Source organism: Stegostoma tigrinum, chromosome 28, assembly GCF_030684315.1.
Source record: "Stegostoma tigrinum isolate sSteTig4 chromosome 28, sSteTig4.hap1, whole genome shotgun sequence".
Classification (NCBI taxonomy): domain Eukaryota; kingdom Metazoa; phylum Chordata; class Chondrichthyes; order Orectolobiformes; family Stegostomatidae; genus Stegostoma; species Stegostoma tigrinum.
In genome coordinates, this window is record NC_081381.1 from 30528206 (window position 1) to 30554971 (window position 26766).

Genomic DNA, 26766 nt, shown 5'->3' on the forward strand with positions numbered 1-26766 from the left:
GATTGAAACAGTCTGCGATTATATAGTGGATTCGTGCTGAAGGAGACTAAATTAAGGATTGAGGCAAGTTAAAGTTTTTTTGTTTGGGGGCAGTTTAACTCCTGCAAAGGTTGAGATTGAGAAGAGGATTAAAGGTCCTGGTTGGAGTAGGTTCCAGAACAGATTGATGGCTAGTTGAGTGGTTTGCTGAAGTTAGTCCCAGCGCTGCGGACGCTAGGAAGGTTGGAAGCCAAAGGCCGCGGTTTCGCGGCTGCCGGGTTTTTTTTTGGAGGTTCACGCCGTGAGAGCCGCCTTCCGTGCGTGAGGGAGCCGGCAGCTTCAGGCCCCTGGGACCCGCCTCCCCAGCCCTGGCGCTAGTCACCTCCGGCGGGCGGCGCCGACACGCAAAGCCCGAGGCTTCAGACTTGGCTCTAGGCCCTACTTGAAAAGAATAAAACCGGCAGCGGGTACGTTTTGTTGCGTCAAAGGATATCACAATGTAGCAGGACTGAGCTCAGCTTGTCCGACTTCACTCTATAACATCATATAGTATAGTTGTTCAGCTTACCGTCAGCGCTCAATAAATATCTTCCATTTTCTCCCTTCTTTTGCTGCTTCAGAACTTGGGGTTTCCTCCTTCAGTTGGAGGGCAAGGCCAGAGTGTCCTTGGCTCCGGTTTCTCGCCCTCCACCCCAAGCCTTGCATCTTCTTCTGCAGTTGGACCCTGTCACTGTGCTGATACTCTGCCCTATTGCCTATCTGATGATCCTGGTTCGCTCTCTGCAGCTTCCATGTGGTCCTAGCCGGCCTGTGAGCCATGTCCAAGAAGCAAGCGGTCAAAACCAGGACTAACAAGAAACTGGATTTGGAGCGGAAAAGAGACGAAAAGGCGGTGAGACGAGCCCTGGCTAAAGAGAGGAAGAACAGGCCCCAGGAGGGATCAGAGGATGAAGAGTTTTTGAGCTTTGCCAACCAACTGCTGGCCATGGGACTCAAACTCAGGGAAGTTCCTGGTGATGGGTAAGAAACACGGTATCACACAGTCATTGCCTCATGATTCTGCAGCATGAGACAGTTTTAATATTGTAAGCTAAAACCTGTTGGTGATTGATGCTATGCGATGTTTTGATTCTGTCATTGGTGTAATACTTAACTTTGAATTTGCTCCTAGAGAGTGGAGGAGTTAAACTTTGTTTTTCATATGGCATTCTGCTCAGCAGATACCTCATGTTGAGTTGTTAATTCTGTTTTTTCGCTAAAACTGCCTGAGACTAAATTGGTCACCAGCTTTGCTGTGTGTGGAGACCATAATTATTCAGCGGTGAGGGATTGGCAGTTTTGAGGTTTAAAAACCCAGCTGCTACTGATGTCATTTTCAAAATCTATCATGGTCAAAAGTCAGATCTAACTTTTCAACACACTCAACTTGAATTGAAAATTCTTTGCTTCAAACCTGAAGTCGGTGTGTATGCCCAAGCATTTGTTACAAATTTTATGTAGAATATAGACCAAGCAATCCTGCAGTCAGATACTTTCTGCCTTGTAATCTTTCCTCAAGCTGAAGTTATGGTCTTTACGTTCTGATAAAGGATTACTGGATACAAAATGTTAACTCTGGCTTTCTTCCACGTTTTTTGCCAGATGTGCTGAGTTTCTCCAGCACTTTCTGTTTTTGTTTCATGACTTCTATTCCTGGTTTTAGAAAAAAATGGCATCAGAGATAATGGGAACTGCAGATGCTGGAGAATTCCAAGATAATAAAATGTGAGGCTGGATGAACACAGCAGGCCAAGCAGCATCTCAGGAGCACAAAAGCTGACGTTTCGGGCCTAGACCCTTCATCAGAGAGGGGGATGGGGAGAGGGAACTGGAATAAATAGGGAGAGAGGGGGAGGTGGACCGAAGATGGAGAGTAAAGAAGATAGGTAGGGAGGGGATAGGTCAGTCCAGGGAAGACGGACAGGTCAAGGAGGTGGGATGAGGTTAGTAGGTAGATGGGGGTGCGGCTTGGGGTGGGAGGAAGGGATGGGTGAGAGGAAGAACCGGTTAGGGAGGCAGAGACAGGTTGGACTGGTTTTGGGATGCAGTGGGTGGGGGGGGGGGAAGAGCTGGGCTGGTTGTGTGGTGCAGTGGGGGGAGGGGATGAACTGGGCTGGTTTAGGGATGCAGTAGGGGAAGGGGAGATTTTGAAACTGGTGAAGTCCACATTGATACCATATGGCTGCAGGGTTCCCAGGCGGAATATGAGTTGCTGTTCCTGCAACCTTCGGGTGGCATCATTGTGGCAGTGCAGGAGGCCCATGATGGACATTTCATCTAGAGAATGGGAGGGGGAGTGGAAATGGTTTGCGACTGGGATGTGCAGTTGTTTGTTGTGAACTGAGCGGAGGTGTTCTGCAAAGCGGTCTCCAAGCCTCCGCTTGGTTTTCCCAATGTAGAGGAAGCCGCACCGGGTACAGTGGATGCAGTATACCACATTGGCAGATGTGCAGGTGAACCTCTGCTTAATGTGGAATGTCATCTTGGGGCCTGGGATAGGGGTAAGGAAGGAGGTGTGGGGGCAAGTGTAGCATTTCCTGCGGTTGCAGGGGAAGGTGCCGGGTGTAGTGGGGTTGGAGGGCAGTGTGGAGCGAACAAGGGAGTCACGGAGAGAGTGGTCTCTCCGGAAAGCAGACAGGGGTGGGGATGGAAAAATGTCTTGGGTGGTGGGGTCGGATTGTAAGTGGCGGAAGTGTCGGAGGATGATGCGTTGTGTCCGGAGGTAGGTAGGGTGGTCCTCTTGGGGCGGTTGTGGCGGGGGCGGGGTGTGAGGGACGTGTTGCGGGAAATACGGGAGACGCGGTCAAGGGCGTTCTCGATCACTGTGGGGGGAAAGTTGCGGTCCTTGAAGAACTTGGACATCTGGGATGTGCGGGAGTGGAATGTCTTATCGTGGGGGCGGAGGCGGAGGAATTGGGAATAGGGGATGGAATTTTTGCAGGAGGGTGGGTGGGAGGAGGTGTATTCTAGGTAGCTGTGGGAGTCGGTGGGCTTGAAATGGACATCAGTTACAAGCTGGTTGCCTGAGATGGAGACTGAGAGGTCCAGGAAGGTGAGGGATGTGCTGGAGATGGCCCAGGTGAACTGAAGGTTGGGGTGGAAGGTGTTGGTGAAGTGGATGAACTGTTCGAGCTCCTCTGGGGAGCAAGAGGCGGCGCTGATACAGTCATCAATGTACCGGAGGAAGAGGTGGGGTTTGGGGCCTGCGTAGGTGCGGAAGAGGGACTGTTCCACGTAACCTACAAAGAGGCAGGCATAGCTGGGGCCCATGCGGGTGCCCATGGCCACCCCCTTAGTCTGTAGGAAGTGGGAGGAGTCAAAAGAGAAGTTGTTGAGGGTGAGGACGAGTTCAGCTCGGCGGATGAGAGTGTCGGTGGAGGGGGACTGGTCGGGCCTGCGGGACAGGAAGAAGCGGAGGGCCTTGAGGCCATCTGCATGCGGAATGCAGGTGTATAGGGACTGGACGTCCATGGTGAATATGAGGTGTTGGGGGCCAGGGAATTGGAAGTCCTGGAGGAGGTGGAGAGCGTGGGTGGTGTCACGGATGTAGGTGGGGAGTTCCTGGACCAAAGGGGAGAAAATGGAGTCCAGATAGGTGGAGATGAGTTCGGTGGGGCAGGAGCAGGCTGAGACGATGGGTCGACCAGGGCAGGCAGGTTTGTGGATTTTGGGAAGGAGATAGAAACGGGCCGTGCGGGGTTGGGGAACAATGAGGTTGGAGGCTTGCTCAGATCCAAATAAACCAATGTAAGCCCACTGTTCCCAACAAGTATCACATTTGTGTCCATTTTTGTCAGGATTACACTTCTATAAAGCATGTTGAGTCATTTATTTACCTAAAAGACGTTAGACAAATGTCAGATTCCAAATATGGAATTTCTGTGTACTTCATACAGAATAGATTGATGATACCATGCATGTATAACAGAGAAAACATTATCTTTTGAAGGATGCAGCACATCTTGAACGTTTTAGTGATAAAATGGTGAAACTTTATTCTCACAATTCAAGGCCATTGCATCCTCTTGATGTACTATGTCAGCTACAAAATTTAATTTTTATGGTTAGCCTCTAGATTTTGAAGCATAGAATTTCAGAACAAAGAATCATTCAGTTCATAATTCTTCATCTGGATTGCCTTGCACTTTTCCTCTAATTTCCCACCTTTGTTTTGAATAATTATTAGAAAGTTAAAAGAGAAATGGCACATGCACTTTGGAGGGAAATGCAAGATAATATGTTTGCAGCGGGAAGTAAAATGTGGACTTTGTTCTAAATTATATGGAATTGAATTGTTGGAACAAGTGAAGGATCTGGTGGTCTTGGTGGACAGGCCACTAAATCTTTCAGCTCAATGTTTCCAACTGTTAAGTAATCGAGTTATGCATTACGCCACAAGAGTTGTGACAAAATACCATAAGATGAAGAAACAGAAGTAGGCCAGGATAGTAGAATCTGCTCCACTATTTGAGATCATGGCTCAAGTGAAAATTCTCAACTTCACCTTTTCTGCCTTATCCCCATAACCCTTGATTCTCTTTATTGATTAAAAATCTGTTGCCCTCAGGCTTGAATATACTTATCGATCCCATTCTCCAAAGGTTGTACGCAGTAAGGAATTCCACAGATTGACTGACTACCTAGACTGACTACCTATGGACAAAAAAACCTCTGGTCTTAAATGGCAACCCCTTACTCTGAGATTGTGTTTCTAGTCCTAGATCTCCCACAACAGGAAACAAACTCTCTGCATCTACCCTGTGAAACCCCCCTCATAATCTTTTTATGTATCAACGTCTTCTTTCATTCTTTTGAACTCAAACTACCTAACCTTGCCTTGGAAGGAAATTCCACACACCCAGAATCAACTGTGTGGACCGTCTCTTGATTATCCCCAGTGCCAGCAAATCTGTCCTTAGATGAGGAGGCCAAAACTGTTCACAGTATTTCAGATATGGTCTAACTAGTGCCTTTGAATAGTTTTAGCATGACCTCCCTATTTTATTCTTCATTCCCTTTGAAATATTACACATACAGATTCAGGGGTGTCATGATTTGAGGTTAGCCAGATGCACCACACAAAATTGGAGTCTCTTGGTTGGGGCTGTTAATCTGGTTCAATCAGGGAGCCCTGGCTGACAAATAAGAGCAGGCCGTGGGGTTCCAATTATCCCTGTCTCTTTTTGGGATGCAGGAACTGTCGTATGCCAGTCCTACTCTGAACCCCACCCACATCTCTTTCTCTAGTACCATAGATGATATTATCGGTGCTGCTTCCCTCTCTCTCGTTGGAATTGTAAAATTTTACCAATTTCACTCGCAATTTCCATCACCTTCACCTGGTCTATCTGATTCTTCCCTTCCCTTACTTGACCATTTGTTTCAGTTTTTGGAGATAGGTTATTATACACTACAAATCCACCAACTCCCACAGTTACTTTGACTACACATCCATGTACTCTGCTTCCTGTGAGGATGCCTTCTCAGTCTCTGTCACATCTGATGCCACCTTTCGCAGGGAGGGCCTCAGAAATGACCACCTTTTTCTTTCCTAACCAAGGATTTCTTTCTGCTATGCTCAACCCATCTCCCACACTTTTGCCCTCACTCTTTCCCTTCCCTCCCACAACATTGATAGGATCTCTCTGGTCTTCACTTACCATGCCACAAGCTTTCGCATCCAAAGGATTATAAGTCACCATTTCCATCACCTCCAACAGGATACCACAACCAGAGACATGTTCCATTCCCCTCCCCTCGTCAGCACTACGCAGGAACTTTTCCCTCCAGGAGATGCTGGTACACTCCTCCTCCATTCCCAACACCTTCTGAAACTCCCATGGCACCTCTCCATGCAATTGCAGAAGATGTTGCACCAACCCATTTACCTCCTCCCTCTTCATTATCCAAGACCCCAGGTGAAGCAGTGATTGGTCTGTACTTCATTCAGTCTAGTCTATTATATTTGCTGCTCATAATGTTGACTCCTGTACACTGGGGAGATGAAACACAGGCTGGGTGACTGCTTTGCAGAACACCTATGCTCTGCCTGTAAAAATCACCTTGAGTTCCCTGTGACTTCAAAATACCACTGCATTCACAACTAACACATCTGTCACTGGCCTGCTGCAGTGTTCCAGCACTCTAGTGCAGACCTGAAGAACAACAATGCATTTTCTTCTTCGGGAGCCCTGCAGCCGCTGGGACACGTTAAGTTGATTAACTTTACAGCCTGATTGCAAACCTCTCTTCTGCGACCCCACCCCACCCACAGTTCGGCTTCAGTATAAATACGAGTGTTTCAGGCAACCTCTGAAGAATCATGGGATTCAAAATGTTAACTCTGCTTTCTTCCTACAGATGCTCCCAGACCTGCTGTGTTTCTCCAGAAATCTCTATTTTTGCTTAAGCTAATACGTGGAACAGATTGCCAGTATGAGTTGTCAAGAAAAAAAATTATAATGAGTTTCAAGGGGAAAGATTGTTTTTGTCAAAACAAGAGAGATCTGTTATTTAAAATGCACATAGAAAAGATTGTAAATTATTGGTCTGTGGGTCAAAGGTCGTTTCAACCAGAAACTGCTCTATCGCTTGTTTATGTAACTTTCAAAATATAACGATGAAGTGTGTTGTGCACATGGAATATTGTGCTCATCCCTTTTGCTACAGTTGGATTGCATGCTGAATTACTTTGACAGTGAAATTTTGACATTATTTGGCAACGGATCAACCATGACTGCCTAATAAGTGAAATGTCTACTTTTTTGTTAAGGAATTGTCTCTTTCGTGCGCTCGGAGATCAGCTAGAAGGTCACTCTCGAAACCACCTAAAACACCGGAGGGAAACAGTGGACTTCATGATAAAACATCGTCAAGATTTTGAACCATTTGTTGAGGATGATGTCCCTTTTGATCGATATGGTGAGTCTGAATGTGATTGTCTCATTAACTCAAAGTATGAGCAAAAAAAGAGATGTGATATCAGAAGATTAACATTTGACAGAGTTGTGGTATGGATGTGTTGCACATGCTGTGCTATAAGCATTTACTCTGGTTCATACTCATTGTTAGCCTGGTGGTTGTACACCAGCTTCCTTCACCTGAGGTTATCAGTAGACTTGGCCAGTTAGCCTAACATCTGTCATAGGGAAATTGCTAGAATTCATTATTAAGGAGGCTATAGCAGAAGAACACTTATAATGGGGTCAGGAAATGTCAGTTTTTTTTTGCAAGGGAAATTGTGTTTACCTAATTAGAGTTGTTTGTGGAAGTAACAAGCAAGGTGGTTAAGGAGGAACCTGCAGATCTGGTGCACTTAGATTTTCAAAGGCATCTGAAGATGGATGGTGCAGGTGGGTAATCTGTTGGCATGGATAAAGGTTTTGTTAGTTACCATGAAGCACAGACGAGGAATAAATTAGTCTTTTTTTGGTTGGGAAATTGTGACTGATGGAATGGTACAGACACCAGTGGAGAGGCATGGACAATTTGCAATCCATATCAAAGACGTGGATGAAGGGACTGAAGGGGAGTCGATGGCCTAGTGATATTATTGCTGGACTGTTAATCTACATATCCAAATAATGTCCTGGGGACCTGGGTTTGAATCTTGCTATGGCAGATGTTGGAATTTGAATTCAATAAATATCTGGAATTAAGAGTCCAATAATGAATCCATTGTTGATTGTTGGAAAAACCCATCTGGTTGACTAATGTCCTTTAGAGAAGGAAACTACAATCTTTACCTCGTCTGGCCCAAATATGACTCCAGACCCACAGCAATGTGTTTGACTCTTAACTGCCCTCTGGGCAATTAGGGATGGGCAATAAATGCTGCCGAACAAGTGATGCCTGCATCTAGTGAATGACTAAAGTTAAAAACAATGAAAGGTAGCTAAATTTGCTGATGATTCCAATATAGGTAGTAGTGTAAATTGTCAGGAGGAACTGAAGCCTCTGCAATGGTAATAGGTAGTTTAAGTGAGTGGGCAAACATTTGGCAGATGGTATAATGTGGGAAAAATATAAATTCATCCCATTTAGCAATGTATTATTTGAATAGAGGGAAATTCACAGAACTCAGAGGTGCAGAGAGATCTGGGTGCCCTGATAACATGAATCACAAAAATGGTTAGTACGCAGGTACAGCAAATGATTGGGAAGACAAATGGAATATTTTGGCTGTTGCAAAAGGTTTGAGTTACAAAAGGGATGTTTTAGTGCAACTGGACAGAGTGATGGTGAGAGCACATCTGCTGTACTGCATACAGTTTTAGTCTCCTTTTATTTGAAAAAAGATTAAACGCACATTAAAAGTAGTTCAGGATCTTCTTATGAAAGACGTTTGAACAATTTGGGTCTGTACCCAATGGAGCTTAGAACAATGAGAGGTGATCTTATTAAAGTATGTAAGATCCTTAGGGGACTTGGAAGGCTGAATACTGGGCAGATATTTCCTCATATTCTGGAGAATATAATTGGGGAACACAGGTTAAAAATAAGAGTTCTCCCTTTCAATATGGAAGTGAGGATGCTTTCTTTCAGAAGGCCATTAATTTGTGGAATTTTGTTTCACAGAAAGCAGTAGAATTTGGACTGCTGAATTTATTCAAGACTGAATTAAACAATTTTTTATTTAAACCAAGGCTTTCTCTGCCATCTCAGATGGCACTCATGACTGTAAATCAAGGAGGGAAGGGAATTCCCCTGGTGTTTTAGATTAGATTCCCTACAGTGTGGAAACAGGCTCTTCGGCCCAGAAGTCCACACTGCCGCTTGAAGCATCCCACCCAGACCCATCTCCCTATAAGCCACACACCCCTAAACACTACGGGTATTTTAGCATGGCCAATCCACCTAGCCTGCACATCTTTGGACTGTGGGAGGAAACCGGAGCACCCGGAGGAAACCCATGCAGACACAGGGAGAATGTGCAAACTCCACACAGACAGTCACCTGAGGCTGGAATCGAACTCGGGTCCCTGGCGCTGTGAGGCTGCAGTGCTAACCACTGAGCCACCATGCCTCCCTAAAAACCCTTTTTATATATGTGTGTATATATAAAAGGGAGTTTTTTTAACCACATCATCAGTATTTATGTACAAATTGATTGCTGTATTTCTTTGTGTTTAACAGTGAGGGCATTTCAAGAGTCTTTTATTGACCAAGATGCACTTTGGAATAACCTGATTTTGCTGTGTGATTCTGAAGACTGAACTGTTTGCAGGGGTGTCCAATTGTTTCTAGCAACATCTTTTGCGTGCAGTTGTGCTTAATAGGTAGTAATTGCTGCAGCGAATGCTACATCCTGCTACACTTCTTGATCTTTCACCTATAGTCAACAGCATTTGTACTTATTTAGGGCCTTTTTAAAAGATGTCCTGAAGCCTGATAGTGGTGATAGGTAGATAAATAAGCAGACAGAGTACAGGAGGGATTTAAATAGAGGGATGCAAATTTTAAATTTTTGAGGTGCTGGGGAATCGGCACTAATTGCAGATCAGTGAGGACTGATGTGATAGGTAACAATGAAGATTGGTGTGAAATATCCAGTACCAACAAATCTCTAAACTGACACTGTTGAGACCATAGTATCAGCTTACTTCATATGGGGATAACATTTGCTGTATATTATGACTATTGTTTTCATATCTAATTTTTAGTTGCGAATCTGGAAAAGCCGGGCACATTTGTTGGCAATGATGTGATTGTCGCCTTCGCAAGGAACAACCAAGTGAATATTGTGATTCACCAGCTTAACGCCCCACTTTGGCAGGTAACATACAGCGCTGAGTAACAAATCACACTGAAATGCCAAGCTAATGCACAGTTTTTCAAGGCTGTTGCATTGGAGACTCTAATTTATCAATACCTTTGCTGGGAGTGATTTGCACAGAACGTTTTCACACCACGTTCTCTACTCAGCTTCCATCTTCAGTATTCTGCAGCATGCTTGTGGTATTCTGTTAAAGATCTCAAATAAACATACATCGAGTCATAGAGTCCTACAGTATGGAGACAGGCCCTTTGGCTCAAACTAGTCTGTGCCAATCAAAATGTCGATCCACACTACCCATTTCCTGTCACTCCGCCCATATCCTTCTCAACCTTTCCTATCTGTATTTTTGTCCAAATGCCTTTTAAATGTTGTCAATGTATCCACTTTAACTGCTTCTGCTGGCAACTCGTTCCACGTGCGTACTATCTTCTGCGTGCCCCTCGGGTTCCCATTTATTCTTTCTCGGCTTACCTTAAACTGATGCCCTGTAGTGCTGAATTCCCCAACCCTTGAAAAAAGACTGAGTGCATTAGCATAACCATGCCTCTCATGATCGTATACACTCCTATAAGATCACCCCTAAGTCTACTACACTCTAAAGAAAAAGGTTCTAGCTTGTACAACCTTTCCCTATAACTCTCGGTCTCTTGATTCCTGGCAAAATCCTTGTAAATTTCTTCTGCACTCTTTCCAGTTTAATAATACCCTACCTATAGCAAGGTGACCCAAACTGAACACAGTACTCCGAATACAGCCACACCAGTGTCTGGCACAACTGCCACATAACTTCCCAATGTCTATAGTCAATGCCCTGACGGATAAGAGCCACCTTCACTACTCTGTTTACCTATCACTCCACTTTCAGAGAACCGTGCACCTGAACTCCAAGGTCCCTCTGTTCCACTACACTCCTTAAGGCCCTACCATTCACCGTGAAACTCCTACCTGGACTTGACTTTCCAAAATGCTACACCTCACACTTATCTATATTAAATTCCACTTGCCATTTCTCAGCACACTTCCACAGCTGATCAACATCCTGTTGCACTTTTCGATAACCTTCCTCATTGTCCACGATACCGCCTATTTTGGTGTCATCTGCAAATTTACTAATCATGCCTTGTACATTCTCATCCAGATCATTGATATAGGTAACTGCAAAGGGCTCAGCACTGATCCCTGAGGCATGTCACTCGTCACAGGCCTCCAGTCAGACAAGCATTCTTCCAGCTACTATCCTCTGCTTTCTACCATCAAGCCAACTGTGTATCCAATTTGCCAGCTTTCCCTGGATTCCATGCAATCTAACCTTCCAGAACAGTCTACTATGTGAAACCTTATCATAGTTTACATGTATTTCAGTAAAGTCTATGTCTACAGCCCAGCCATAATCAACCTTCCTGGTCACCCCATCAAAGAACTCTTAACAAATTTATGAGGCATGATCTCCCATGCACGAAGCCACACTGATTACTCCTAATCAAACCTATCTTTCCAAATGCATGTATATATTATCCCACAGAATCTTCCCAGGTAACTTACCAACCACAAATGTTAGGCTTATTGGTTTTTCTTTGCAGCCCTCCTTGAATAATGTTAGCCGCCTCACCCGTGGCTAACGATTATGCAAATATATCAGCCAGGGCCCCTGCAATTTCTTCTCTTGCAGGGTTCTCAGATATACCTGGTCATGACCAGTAGATTTATCCACCTTCATACATTCTAATACGTCTATCACCACCTCTACCGTGATATGGACTGTCCCCCGGATATCGCCACTAACTTCCCCAAGTTCCTAAGTCTTCATGTCTTTCTCTACACCAAACACAAGAGAAATACTCATTTGAGGACCGTTCCCACCTCCTGCGGTTCCACACACATGTCCACTTTGGTCTTTGAGGAGCCCTGTTTTTCTCTCTAGTTGTTGTTTTTTTCCTTACTTAAAGAATCTCTTTGGATTCACCCTAATGTTCTCAGCCAAAGCTATCTCATGTTCCCACTTCACCTTCTTGATTTCCTTCTTCAGTAAACTCCTGTATCCCCAATATACCTCCAGGGATTCCCTTGATCCCAGCTGCCTGTAACTGAGTCATGCCTCCTTTTTTTCTGGTGAGAACCTCAATATCTCTTGCCATCCGGAGTTCCCTACTCCTGCCAACCTTGCCCTTCACCCTCAGAGGGACATATAGACCTTGAACTCTAGCAATCACACTTTTAAAGGCCTCCCAATTGCCAGAGGTCCCTTTGCCTCCAAACAAACTACTCCAGTCGACCCTTGCAAGCTCGTGTCTAATTCCATCAAAATTTGCCTTGCCCCAATTTAGAACTTGTGGATCACTTTTGTCTCCCACTGTGACCATTTTAAAATTAATAGAACTATGGTCTCTGGTCCGAAAGTGTTCCCCACTGTCACCTCAGTCACCTTTCCTGCCCTATTTCCCAAGAGCAAGTTGAGTTTTGTCCCTTCCAGAACTTTACTGAGCACACTTAACAAATTCCACCCTATCTAAGGCCTCAACACCATGGCAGCCCCAGTATATGTTAGGAAAATTAAAATCCCCTACTAATGACAACACTATTGCTCCTCCAAGTCTCCCTGCAGAATTGTTCTCTAATTCCCATTCACTATTTGGGGGCCTATAATACAACCCCAATAACATCATGATCCCTTTGTATTTCCACCCAAAAAACCTCAGTGGATGATCCCCCTCAGTTATTTCAGCTGACTACTGCTGTGATAGTCTCCTTAATCAAAAATGCGACACCACCTCCCCTCTTACCTCCACCTCCTTTCCACCTAAAGCACCTGCACCCTGATATATTAAGCTGCCAGTCCTGCCTCTCCCTTGGCCATATTTCTGTAATGGCTATAATATCCCAGCCCATGTACCTACCCATGCTGAGTTCACCGGCCTTACCTGTCAGCCGTCTTGCATTTAAATAGATACAATTTAATCCAACAGGCATTCCTTGCACCCTGCCATGTTCCAGCCTGACCTATCTCTTACAACTTGCTATTTCTGATTTCTGTATCTCCTTCAGTCTCGCTCTTTCCTCCCTGTTGTTGAGGATCTCAACCCCTTGTCAATCTAGTTTAAACCACTGCTACTAGCACTAGCAAATCTGCCCACTAGGATATTGGTAGCCCTCCAGTTCAGACGCAACCCGTCCATCTTGAACAGTATAATGGTGGAATTCTGATGCAGTTTTAGATTTGCATCATGCATGTGGTTTGGTGTTTTCATATGATGTCCAACCAGCAATGTTTCTGAAAGCTCATTATTATAAATGTGACATTGTCAATTGATAGAGCCCGTGTGTCAGATGTTTATTGTCACGTACTGAGGTGTAGCCATTTGATGGATGATTATTTTGTATCCGTTTTGTTGTTTTTTTTTTGGTACCACTACCTTGGCTAAGAACTACTATTTACTAAAATTGCAATCCTTACATCTAGTTCTAAACTGCTGGTGTCTCACAGGTATTTCTCATGAGCTGATTCCATACAAATCAAACTTGCCATGTCAAATTGAATTAACAGATTGTTCATGATGAATGATTAATCAGGCAGCTCTTGCCTTTTGTGACATAACAACGAATCTAACTTCAAGGATTTACAATCCCTTTGCTGTCCCAAGGTTTAGCAATTGCAAATATGGTGGGGTGGGAGCTTGGACGCTGAAGTAGGTGATTATTGTTGACACTGAAACTTTAAGATAGAGCAGGATCACAGCCCCATTCTCTTCTTATTTAATCAGGATTAGTGGGTGCAAGGCACTAAATAAACAACTGATACATTTATACTTTTTGCAACTTATTGAAAGTAAATTAAATGGAAGAAACTTTGCTGGGCTTTTTCCACTACCACAACCTAGAAACAACAACAAACCTGCAAATCTGGAGGTAGGGTATTGGAAAGAGTATTATAATGGGCTAGAACAGAAAAAATGTGAAGGTTTGGTGGAAATGTCTGTGCTATCCCATTTCTGCTGACATTCAGTGTGTGGTTTTGCGTGATAAAGGATTGCAGAGTTACATGGATTCGTCACTTGTGCTAATAGCAAAGCACTTTCAGAGAAAGAAGAAAGGTTTAGCCAGAAGAATTGAATGTGTGGCCAACATAAATCAAGTACTTATATGGAACTTGTGAAAAAGTACTTCTATGAAGCTAGGACTTCATTGTCGGTCAACAAGAAACTATTTGAGATTTGGTCTCTGTTCCTGTCCTATTGTTAACAGAAAATTGTAACTGTGAAACAAACCATAACATCTCATGACTGTAAGCCTACTAATCTGTTGCCCCTACACTGCAAGGCTGTGGACCAGAAAGCAATTTATCATTAATGTCTTTTTCAATTAATTTGTATGATGTGTGCATTTCTGGCCAGGCCAGCATCCATTGCTTAGTCCTGATAATCCTTAAGAAGGTGGAATGAGCAGCCTTTTGAATTGCTGAAGTCCATCAGGTGCAGAAGCACCGAGTGTTAGGGACTGAGTTCCTGCATTTTGGCCCAGCGACAATGAAGGAACAGTGATACCTTTCCAAATCGGGAAGGTGCATGACTCATAGAACATTACAGCACAGTACAGGCCCTTCGGCCCTCGATGTTGTGCTGACCTGTCATACCGTTCTCAAGCCCATCTAACCTACACTATTCCATGTACGTCCATATGCTTATCCAATGACGACTTAAATGTACCTAAAGTTGGCGAATCTACTACCGTTGCAGGCAAAGTGTTTCATTCCCTTACTACTCTCTGAGTAAAGAAACTACCTCTGACATCTGTCCTATATCTTTCACCCCTCAATTTAAAGTTATGCCCCCTCGTGCTCGCCGTCACCATTCTAGGAAAAAGGCTCTCCCTATCCACCCTATCTAACCCTCTGATTATTTTATATGTCTCAATTAAGTCACCTCTCAACCTTCTTCTCTCTAACGAAAACAGCCTCAAGTCCCTCAGCCTTTCCTTGTAAGACCTTCCTCCATACCAGGCAACGTCCTAGTAAATCTCCTGTGCACCCTTTCCAAAGCTTCCAATTCCTTCTTATAATGCGGTGACCAGAACTGTACACAATACTCCAAGTGCGGCCACACCAGAGTTTTGTACAGCTTCACCATAACCTCATGGTTCCGGAACTCGATCCCTCTATTAATAAAAGCTAAAACACTGTATGCCTTCTTAACAGCCCTGTCAACCTGGTTGGCAACTTTCAAGGATTGGAAGTGATCTTGCAAGTGGTGGGTGTTTCCAAGCACATGCTGCCCTTGTAGTAGAAGCTGTGGGTTCAGAAGGCACTGTCTAAGGAACGTTGGTGATTTGTTGCAGTGCATTTTGTAGATTGTACACATTACTGCTACACCTGTGGCAGTAATGTTATAACATGCATTCATAAAGAATGAATGATTAATTTTTGTAACCAGACTCTCTTTCTCATGTTTACTTCTTGCAGTAAACTACATTATTGGTGATTTTTTTTTAAAGTTTTTTTTTCCCCAGTGGTGGTTGTGCTCAAGAGGAAAGATGTTAATCAATGCACAGTAGTGGAAAATATTCCTGCTTTGGGCATTCCACGTCAGTCTCCAGCACTTCAGGTCAAGGGAACACCAGATAGAACAGTGTGCTGCACCACTTACTCAGCCATTGGATGTATTTTCATGTCGACAAAGGATGACAGCGTCTTATCTACTTAACCAGTAGAGGTTGGGATTGGTTAGCTCGGTTGCCTGGACAACTGATTTGTGATACAGACTAATGCCAACAGCATGGGTTCAGTTCCCCTGCCAGCTGAAGTTACCTTGAAGGTCCTTCCCTTCTCAACCTGTTCTGTTCCTGCCCCTTGTTGGCCACTTTGTAGCGATCCTTGGGTCAGACTTGCTACCAATTGTCTCTATTGCGAGAACGGCTTCTCATGTAAGACATGAAGTCCTCTCAGACTGTAATGACTTTACTTACCAGTACAAGTGATGGTCCAGACGCTGCCATAAATGGTGTAGGATTAACTTCAGGAACTGGGTGCCTGATTGTTTTGGATAATGTGGTGTAACTTGTTGCAAATTAGGGGAAACAATAGAATAATAGTCAAGTGACCAGTTGACAGGAGGCCCAAGTTTGTGCCCTGCAGATATGAATGCAAATCCCACATTTGCAGCTGGTAGGATGTAAATTCAATTAATTCATAAAAATATGTAATTGAAAGCTAGTCTCAGTAATGATGATTTTTGTTAAAACTCATCTGATTCACTACCCTTTTTAGTCAGGGAAATCTGCTATCCTTATCTACTCTGGCCCACATGTGACTCCTGACCCATAGCAATAAGACTGAGTCTGATCTGCCCTCAAATGGCCTCGCAAGTCACCCGTACAAGAGGACAGTTGAATTTGGACAACAAATTCGGCCCTTGCCAGCGACAACCATATTCTATGAATTTTTTTTTCAAAGAATCCTAAGCATTCATCAAGAGGTACTAGACTGCCTTTACACAAGATTTCTGTGCAGCTGGAATTTGAAGTCTATATTTTCAGGTTCTGCAATATTCACATGGAGTAAATACCTAGAGCACTATCATGATAAGTTAAATGTGGCCTCTGTGTGAAGGTCTAGTGGCTGTGTTCTAGGTCACTCTTTGTCTTTAGTTCACTTGCACTGTTTTTATTGAATCTGATTGTGGGAAAAGATTTCCTCTGTTTCTAATTCCATCATACAAAACAAAAATCATGTGAAGAATATGCAAAATGTAATGGAAATCTTATTCTGGCATATCAAATATCTCCTTTGTGATCATTATACAAATAACACACTCTCCTAAATAATTATTAAAACTGTTAATCATTTTTTAAAAATTCTGTAGGTTTTTGGAACCCGCAAGAGTAATGCTATAGAGCTGCACATTGCCTACAGATATGGGGAGCACTATGACAGCGTACGCATGCTGAATGATAATTCAGAAGCACCTGCAAATCTAAAGACAGAGGTTGGTAGACAAATGTGACTGTGCCATTTAACCCTTTTGAACACTTCCCCTTTTCTTGGTTCATATTCTTTCCATGGGAAACATGCAATGTTAACACTGAGTAGTTAAATTCATTGGAAGCGTCTGTAATCTGCTTTCCAGTTCTTAGTCGGGAGGAAGAGACTGAATTGGATGTCAATAAGTTGCTTAGGAAGCATTTTTGTATGAGTTTACTAGTAAACTAACTAGCAAAGTCTTGCAGACATGGAGGTTTAATTCTTCTAATGTTGACTGTTCAGGGGTTCTCTGAACAGAACTACAATTCATGGTGAGGAGATGCAAAGCATTGTTCTGATTTTTAACTTCAGTCTACTGTAAATTACAAGGCTAACTGAAGAAATTTTGAGGCAACATGCTGGAGGCCTGCTTCTCATTTTGCAGTTTTCTTTTGTGTAGTGCGTGGTATTAATGAGGCACTTTTTATACAGCGACAAGATTGGCACATCACCAGATCCACAGGAATTCATGTTTAATTATGACTCTCTCTCACAGATGCTCATTAAAGATGAAGGAAAGAAGAAAGATCGAAACAAAATCAGTCCTTACCAGATGGAAGATATACGGGATTTTGAAAGGGAAGTGACCAAGACTGATTTGGACGATGCAATTCAGAAAGTACGCAATGCAACGGGGTGCATGGTAAGTAAGTGAAAACAGATTGGTCAGACTATTTTCAGCAAGCCTTACCTAATCTTGCAGTAAAGTCCATGAAGTAGGACTCCATCTGCTGGGATCAGGCACTGTAATTACTAATTTGTATTCTTTCATGGGATGTAGGCATCATTGCCAGGCCAGGATTTATTGCCCATTGACAAGTTGCTTGTCAGTTATCTTCTTGACCTGCTGTAGTTTATGTGCTATAGATACATCTAGAGTGCTTTTCGAAAGTGAGATCCAGACTTTTGATGCAACTATAGTGAATTAACAATATCAAGTGAAATCTTTCTTAATTGCAAAGATGTAGTATCTAACCACTGAAATAACTTTCTAACAGATTTGTAGTTTTCTATAAAACTGTTGTAATGGTGTCAGCTGTGTGACTTCAACTGACAAACCAGCAGTGCACTAAAAACTTGTGATTTCAAATAAACCTGTTGGATTATAACATGGTGTCATGTGACTTCTGACTTTGACTTTGTCCATCCCAGTCCAACATTGGCACCTCCACATCATGGTTCTGTAATGAACCACCATAACTTGGATTGCTTGATCCAATGTTGTACTCGATTATACTGACCAGGAGTTTGTTGGTCAAGTCAGCAGCAGTAATGTTGCTACAGTTGACCTTGATGCTATTTGATTAGGGAGTGGGGGAGCATCATATGCAGTGCCCTTGGAGCCTTTATGTCAATGACAGTCAGTTCGCAAGAAAGATGACCCCAGAAAAATTGGGGAAGTGAAGAAGAGATCTTATTGTACAGTTAGTGTTCTCCTTGTTTTCCTGTAGGACACCGATGTGATTATTCAGAATCTGGAAGCTGAAAACTACAACATAGGGTCTGTAATATTTGCAATTTTGCAAACAGATGAACTGAAGAATAGCAGTGAGTTCCACACCTGAACATATACATTTATTCTGTGTACAAGATTTTGTAAGTTCACTTCAACAAGCGAATTTGAATTGCAATGATTCTCTGACTGATATCTTTATTTTGGTTATTGCTGTCTCTAAGACTTTAATTTTGGTATTCCAGATTCAATGTTATTTTATACTGTAAACATCCAACTTGTCAAGGATTCTTAGCATCGCATTTGCTGCAAACGTTTAGGCTTCCATTCATAGCATTAAAGATATTTCTGAATTGTACTTAGGTGTGCAGTTTGGTTTACAAAAGTTTCCAGACTGGTCCTAGTTTATATTTCCTTAAATAGTCCCAGAAAATAGCCTACCTCCAGCCAAATAAAGATTACACCTTGTAAGAGAAGAGATTTGACAAGTTGCAATGGATGTAGTCTTTCCTGTTAGTCTAATAAGTAAATTGATTGGTAGAACAGAATCATATTTATTTGAGAAATCTTTAAAACATAATATAGGTCCAGAATATCACATCTTTCACATGATGCAGTTGAGATTCAGTCATTCTGTGTATTCACTGAAGCAGAACTGCTGTCTGTTGAATGATCTAGTTTCTGGCCTGAATGCGTATCATATTTAATTTCATTTTATTTTGGATTTAGATAGTGATGAAGATTCCAACAAAACCAGTTCTAATTGCAGCCCTCCGAACATGTCACCCCTATGGATGGAGAATGGAACTGGTAACAGGATTTTTGGAAATCACACTGTCAATGCTGAAGAGTTTGAAAACAACAGGTGGCCTAATGACATAGAAGAAAACAAAAGGACCAAAAATAAGGTGTGTAAGGTCCATGTTAGATAGTATGACTAGGACAGATGAAAAGAGAGCGATCTACAAAGTGGTCTATGTCTACAGTGTATGCACCTGAATGAATGGCTCCTTTGTGATCCTGTGACTTGTCCCCTCCAGGTTCTCAGTGACTTGGACTCCTCCATGTTATTGTGCAGAGTGGATTTTGCAGCACTGTAGAGACAGTGATATATGGGTAATGGTCCACTCCTAAGTCTTTCAGTTCATGGTTTGCAAGATCATTTCTGGCTAGCGTTCGTAGAATCCCTACAATGTGGAAGCAGGCCATTCAGCCCATTGAGTAAGCACCAACCCTCCGAAGAGCATCCCACCCTGACCCTCCTACCCTGGTAACCCTGCATTTTCCATGGCTAATTCACTTAGCCTGCATATCCGTGGATATGGTCAATTTAGCACAGCCAGTACACCTAACCTACACATCTTTGGACTTCGAAATATTTATTTCCTGATGAATTCTAAAGACACAATAGCAGAAAACCGTATCAACTATTTTGGGAGACAGTATTTACCTGCCAACCCAGTCTTCAAATTTAGTGTGGCCATAAAGATGTGCAGTGATAAAGTGGAAATAGTGTAACTTTGTATACATCTTTTATTTTTGGCCTGTCTGTCCTGAAAACATTGATTCCTACTGAAGTTCAGTACCCCAAGCAAAGAGTGTTCTCCCACACCCAAGATAATAAAATGTGAGGCTGGATGAACACAGCAGGCCAAGCAGCATCTCAAGAGCACAAAAGCTGACGTTTCGGGCCTAGACCCTTCATCACACATCTCCCACACCCGATTGTTTTGTTCAAGTGGCCAGTATTCTCAAGTTTTTCCTCAACAATGAACTTTGGTAAGCTATTCGATTGCAAAGAGCATTCCCCTCTTGCCCTCCTTCGGCTTCAAAATACTTACACTTCTAGTGTAGTCACTTGGCTATGGTTAATAAGAAGTTACACATACACATACCTTCTGCATTCCTGAAGAAAGGAGAAGCAAATAATGGCAGCTAAACTGTTGCCCAGCTGAGATCAGTTTACTCAGCAAAGATGAGGGAGCAAACCTGGGAATTTTCTGATTTCAGATACTGGAGAAACTGGGGCTACTAGGAACTGCTAAAAGACAACTTCAACATCGTTTGTATTATTCTCTGAAGAAACACTTAAGGAAATATTTTACTTATTATAAAAGATCATTCTTGAAATTCTCATTACAGAAAGCAGTAAAATATTTACTAAGGATATTGGTTGTTAAAGTGGGTAGTATTTATCAATACAGGGTTTTGCTAGTCTGTTTGCATTTAAAAATTTTAGGTAACGAACAAGCAGCGAAAAGAACAGCAAAGGTTGGAAAAGAAGAAACGACAGGAGGAACGACACCGGCAGAAGGTCCTAGAGAGCAGGAGCAATAATATGGAAGACAACGGGACTGATAGAGACTTTCAAGCACCAGTTACCCTAGTGAAAACATTTACAACTTTAAATATTTGATCTGTGGATAGCAGCCAGCAATCATCTGACATTGAATGGGTTTCATTAGTCTCCTGAGTGGGGGATAACATCGTGGGAGTTGGAGAAGTTTTCTGATGCTGCTCTCGATTTAAGAAAATATTTGATTTCACATCTTCTTCAAGAACTTGTTTTCTTTGCAAACTTGCACATAGGCAAACAGGAAGAAATGGCCGAAAAGGTGGAAGCGTCGATTATTTGCATTTTACAAATGCAGTAAATCTTCAAAGAGTAACAAGTCAGAATTTAAATAAGCATTGTGAAATGTATGTTTAGATGAAATAGCAGTAAATGGACTTACAGACAAGAAAGTTCTTTAATAATTGCAAACATGGGTTAGATGCTGGCTATAATATGTTTTACGTTGTCACATGCTCCTTACACCTTCATTAATATTCATTACTGGAAGTGAAATATGAGGCCCTTTCTTGAGAAGCTGCATTATACACTGGCTTTTGCATATTGTACATTTCTAAAACCATCACTGATATAGTGTTCACAAGATGGTGTTTTCCTGTAGGCATCAGGAGGGGTAGGGCCATAAACACTTTTGGAAGTGAAGCTGTTCCATTTTTTTAATCCTTACCAGGACTTTATTTTTAAGTAAAGAGTACAAATATGCTGCTAATCACCAAAAATGAAGTTCTTTTCCATACAGAATGTGCTAACAACTTTATCTTAGTAGGCTCAATGGCTGTTAATCTAGTATAAAGCAAGTAGAAGAACTGCAACTTTTGATTAGCACCAGACGTTCCTATGTCGAACTCATTAAAGCTTTGTCAGAGATATTTTTGGAGGTGACTTAAGTTAATTAATCTCCTGAATTTGTTTATTGAATTTCTACCTCTTGAGAATTTTCCTTGCTTGAAAGTAAGGAATCATTTGATTGTGGAAAGTGGTTCAGAATAGCCACTAAGTGTTTGAAACAGTAATTCTTATGGACAACAAAGGAAGACAGCTGGTCATCCTATAATGCTTGTGTTTACTCTATTTTTCCTCTGTATATAAAATAATAAATATCTGTTCACCCCATTGAGAAACTAAGCTTATTAAACAATTTCTAGAAGTTTTATTTCTGTCACAATGATTTGGAATGTGTAAAACAACCTAAAAGTGGCCAGTTGTTACTTTCTTCAAACACAAACCAGTATGGATTGACAGTTGGCTTATATACCTCATTAGTGGCTTATTTAATGTATAACAGGTCAGAAATTGTTACTAAAAATCTATTCTTTACATTTTTTTTAAAAAACACTATCTGTTATCAGTTGTGCATTTTGCATCAATGGCCACAGCATCCAAATTTGATCAGCCTAGTATCTCTGGTTGTTGCAGTTAGAGATCGAAGTAGGATTCTGGGAGATATTCTCTTTTGAATGTTCATTCTGTGGCTAACCAGTTGCTAAAACTGGGTATGATACATTTTTGCCAATGTCCTCAGAGCAGTGAAAAATCTTAGTCTATGTGTGTCTCTATTTTCGTGCTATTTGTCGGAATTTGATTGTCCCAGGGGCAATCAGAAGGGAATACATGCTGGCAAAATAAATCTTTGCGGTTTTTCAAAGAAATTTAATCCCAAATTTTAATTTTGCAGATGAAAGAAAAATTGAATCAAAGGAATTTGTTTATTACAAGTTTTCATTCTAGTCTGTACAAAAGGTTATTGTTTTTAAATGTTAAAATTCACTTCTCTCAAAGCTACAAGAATGTTAAGACATAATAAATTTGGAACAAATTATGTTTGAGGTTTTAATTATTTGCTACAAATCCCAAACTGTTGTATACAGTGTTGGTTTAGTAATAGCAACTATTTTTAGGATGGTGTTTTGATGCTGAGCTGAGCTTTAAAACCAAGACTAAGTCCATAAGCAACAGCCTACTAATTCTATCTCTGTGAATGGGATCAGAAATTAAGAGAAGAGTTTAGATAGGAGAATATGCATGCTTGGAACTTTTTTAGGGAGCTTTTTAATGGTGATAGTGTGAAAGCAAGAATGGAGTTTTGGGGTGTAACAGATGATAGACACAGCCTCTATCTGACCGAAAAATCACAGCTTGCTGTAAGTAAAGCAGCAGATCAGATTACCCAACATTACAGCCCAAAATTTAGACTGATTTGAGGCCCTAACTCTTGAAGACTGGGTTATAGATAATCATTCAAATTACTATTATTTTCTTCTATAACTTACTACCATTCCTTTAATACTGTGTATCTTACCACCAGCTCTTAACTACCTTCAGATTCTCATCTCTCACTTTTTGTATAACAGTTAGAACAAGGTGAAGAGGGGTGCATTGGGTTTCCTCTTTTTTGTTTAAACCTGCAGCAAATATTTTTGTTCTTTTTAACATGCAGCTACTTCCTGCTTCAGTTAAAATATTGTTCTAGTGCAAGTTTAAGGAGCCAAATGGAAGGATGTTGTGAAACTCAAAGGGATTCAGAAAAGATTCACAAAGATCTTGCCAGGCTTGTGGGGTTTAAGCTGTAGGGAGAGGCTGAATAGGCTGGGACTATTTCCCTGAAGCTTTGGAGGCTGAGGGATGATCTTTATACAGGTTACAGGTTTATAAAATCCACAAGGGGCACAGATATGGTGAATAGGCAAGGTCTTTTCCCTAGGGTGGGGGTGTCCAGAATGAGATTGCATTGGTGTGAGGTGCAAAATTTATAAGGGACCAAAGGGGTAACTTTTTCATGCAGTGGGTGATGCATGTATGGAATGACCTATTTCAGGACATGGTGGAAGTTGGTACAGTTACAACATTTAGAGTCTTTACAGTGTGGGAGCAGGCCATTTGGCTCATCGAGTCCACACTGACCCTCTGAAGAACATACCATCACCACTACCATTCCACCAGTAACCCTGCATTTCCCATGGCTAATCCAATAGCCTGCACACAATGGGCAATTTAGCATAGCCAATCCACATGATGTGCATACGTTTGGACTGTGGAAGGAAACCCACACAGCCACTGGGAGAATGTGCAAACTCCACACAGTTACCTAAGGCTAGAATTGAACTTGGGTTGCGACTGCTGTCTGGCAGCAATGCTAACCAATGAGCCACTATGCCACCCTTTAAAAGACATCTAGATGGTGATATCAAAGGAAGGGTTTAGAGTGATATGGGCTAAAAGTTGGCAAATGGGTCTAATTAATTTAGGATATCTGGTCAAGGTGGACGTGTTGGACTGAAGAGTCGGTTTCCATGCTGTACAGCTCTATGACTCTAATTACGAGGTTTCCTTGAGTGCTGTTATTGTTGACAGTAACTAACTGTTTGTACTTTATTACCTTCTTTATTTGTACTTTTATAGCTTTCCCCCAAGCTTTCTGCTACTCTCTTTATAATGTATTGTGAGCTCTGTTGTCCAATATAATGCACTGGAATAATAATTGCAATTTATATCAATTCTGTATCTGTGTGTTTCAGTAGGGGGACCATGAAGTCCATTTCTGAGTTGTATGTGCAATTAGGCTCTAAAGCTGACTGGCAAAGGAACCGCAAGTTGAAGCTCCTAGCGTTGTTTGTTGGTAAAAGGCCAAGTGTTGGGACCTTTTAAGTGTTTGCTGTGCAGCTACTGCTCACATTGGAAGAGTTTCTTGCCCATGTAGACCTGCTGTGATTCTTGAGGTAGCCTGAGCAGGTAACAACCTTGCTACAGAAGACTGACTTGAGGGAATGACAAGCCTACAAAGTTACCCTCCCTGATACCTGCTCTAATTCTCATAGATGAAGCAACCAGGCTTTGAGTGCTTAGCGTGGTTGGCCACCCAGTGATTGCAGCCTAGAAGGCATTTGTCACGCACCTCAGTAGATGTGTTTTCTCTTGCAATGGATGTACCATGGCACTATAATGAAACCCTTGCTACACGCCAAGCAATGGAGAGAAGGGCTGTCACCTCATTGAAGGTGCTGGCCTACCTTTTGAGATTGTAGTAGTATATAATGACACATCTTTGCTGCGTGTGCCAATCCAGAAGGGTGACCTGCTGCTCTGACTGGATTTTGATAAAATTCAATAATTTTTATCACTTCCTATCTTTTTAAAGGCTCAATAAGTGACTGTACTCATCAGAGCATACTGTCTGTTATTCAGTTGAATGTAGGGTTGGTTTGTGCTGCAGAATGAAGCGATCAGCATGAGTTCAATTCCTACACCAGCTGATGTTACCATGAAGGTGCCTCCTTCTCAACCTCACCCCTTACCTAAGGCGTGGTGATCCTCAGATTCAACTCACCATTAGTCATCTCTCTTTAATGAGAGAGCAGCCCTATGATCCTCTGAAACTATAGCAACTTAACTTTTTAGTGGATAAGAAAACCTTCACAATTAAAGTTAAAACTTTTGTGTAATCCACCATATTGTTTCCAATGATTGACACCTTTTTCAGCCAAACTAGTCAATTCGATTTGGAGGGCTGAAACTGGCGTTCCCTGTCTGACAATGACTGGACCAAACTACATGTTGCAGAAAGTATTGAATTATGTTGTAGCAGCAGGATGAAATGTCATATTCCAGGCAAACTATCAACTGTGCTCTGCTCCAAACTAACCAGTCCGTAGCTTGATGAAACCTGTTTGTGTTCCAAATAAACAGCCATAAATTACTTCCGGTTCTCTAATTTGTGTGTAACACTGTGGGTATTAGGACTGAGAGGAATAAGAACACAATTTATTAGGCAGTCTCTGCAAGCAATGTGCAAGTCCCCACAAGCTACTGCCTACTACTTATTGTTGCACATTCCCAAATTGAATTGAAACTTTAACAGTAACTTCTGATCATACGTACTTCATTCTGCACCCTCATGGTACTGGCATTTACAGTGTGTGATAGATAAAACTAAACTAGCCATAGTCTCAGCAGACCATAGGACTGGTGTCTCATTACAGAGAGACACGACCGATGGTGGTTTAACCTTGGGGTCACCACATCACAGGCAAGGGGCGACACTGAGAAGGAGACTCCTTGCTGGTAACCCTGGTTGATGTCAGAATTGAACCCACGCTGTTAACGTCTCACTGCATCGCAAACCAGGTGTCCAGCCAACTGAGCTATTTGAATTATGTCTGTCCTATCATTGGCCAATCTTCTTAGCTTGACCTGGTCTTGAAAATAGTAGGCCAGACTCCTGACCATGCAAGATTGCATCCAGGTGCTTGTTCATTCAAGATCCTCAATGCATTTCTTTAACAGGCACAACAGTCATACATCTTTCTCCGCTCTGTCACAGTCGCTTCTACTGTTTCACGATTCATTCATCAACATGCTACTGATCTATAAAACTGTCCCTTCTATAACAGCTTGTCCCTTTTTGTTTGCAAACTCCATTGGTGCTACCTTATCAATGAACAATTAATAATATCTGCTTAGAAAATGTAGTGACCTCTGAGACATTAACTATCACCCCACATTCCCCAAGTGATATGTCTTGCAATACTTATCACGATTCTTTAACTACAACAACCATCTATCACTCCACAACATCTGTTGATACCTGAAACAGATTAAAGTTCAAAATAACCAAACAAGTGATTACACGGAGGCCAGTTACATGTTTAAATTACAAAACCGAACTATTTTAAAACATGGCTTGAGTAAAAGAATTTTTCACATTTGTTGGCCTGAATTTGTTTGCTTGAACCATAAAATATTAAAAAAGACTATAAACCTTACTTTTGATGTGGTCGGATGATGCTTTTCCATTCAGAAACTGTTTAACTAACCGTAATTAAACAGAATGTAATTTAAATACTGAAACAAAAACAGAAATTGCTGTAAAAACTCAGCAGATCTGGCAACATCTGTGGGAAGAAGGCAAACTTATGTTACAAATCTGGTAACTCTTCATCAAGACTGTTAGCAGTGTGGAAAAGGCAGTATTTATACTTAAGCCGAGGTGGTGGGGGGTGGGGTGAGCAGCTAAGTGAAAATGGAGTAAGAGGCAGAGAGATATGAAGGGGTTAGGTAAATAAGGAGATTAAAGACAGCAGGTTGGGACAGAAGAAAGGCTGAATAAGTACTACAAAGAGCTAATTTATTATATAATTTAATTTCATTTCATATTAATC

General features: G+C 42.0%; 1 protein-coding gene across 2 annotated transcripts; it reads left to right on the forward strand.

Annotated features, from left to right (window-relative positions):
* The first annotated feature begins 115 nt into the window (after positions 1 to 115).
* On the forward strand, positions 116 to 24146 carry otud3 (OTU deubiquitinase 3). Of its 2 annotated transcripts, none has more exons than XM_048561474.2 (9): positions 116 to 446; positions 600 to 999; positions 6791 to 6939; positions 9681 to 9793; positions 16648 to 16770; positions 17302 to 17448; positions 18257 to 18353; positions 18988 to 19166; positions 20498 to 24146. In XM_048561474.2, exons 2-9 carry the CDS (start codon positions 797 to 799, stop codon positions 20672 to 20674), a joined length of 1188 nt encoding a protein of 395 aa, XP_048417431.1. In that variant the 5' UTR covers positions 116 to 446; positions 600 to 796; the 3' UTR covers positions 20675 to 24146. The 2 variants fall into 2 exon arrangements, with proteins under 2 accessions (XP_048417431.1, XP_048417430.1); XM_048561473.2 differs by having other exon boundaries at positions 766 to 999.
* The last annotated feature ends 2620 nt before the right edge of the window (positions 24147 to 26766 follow it).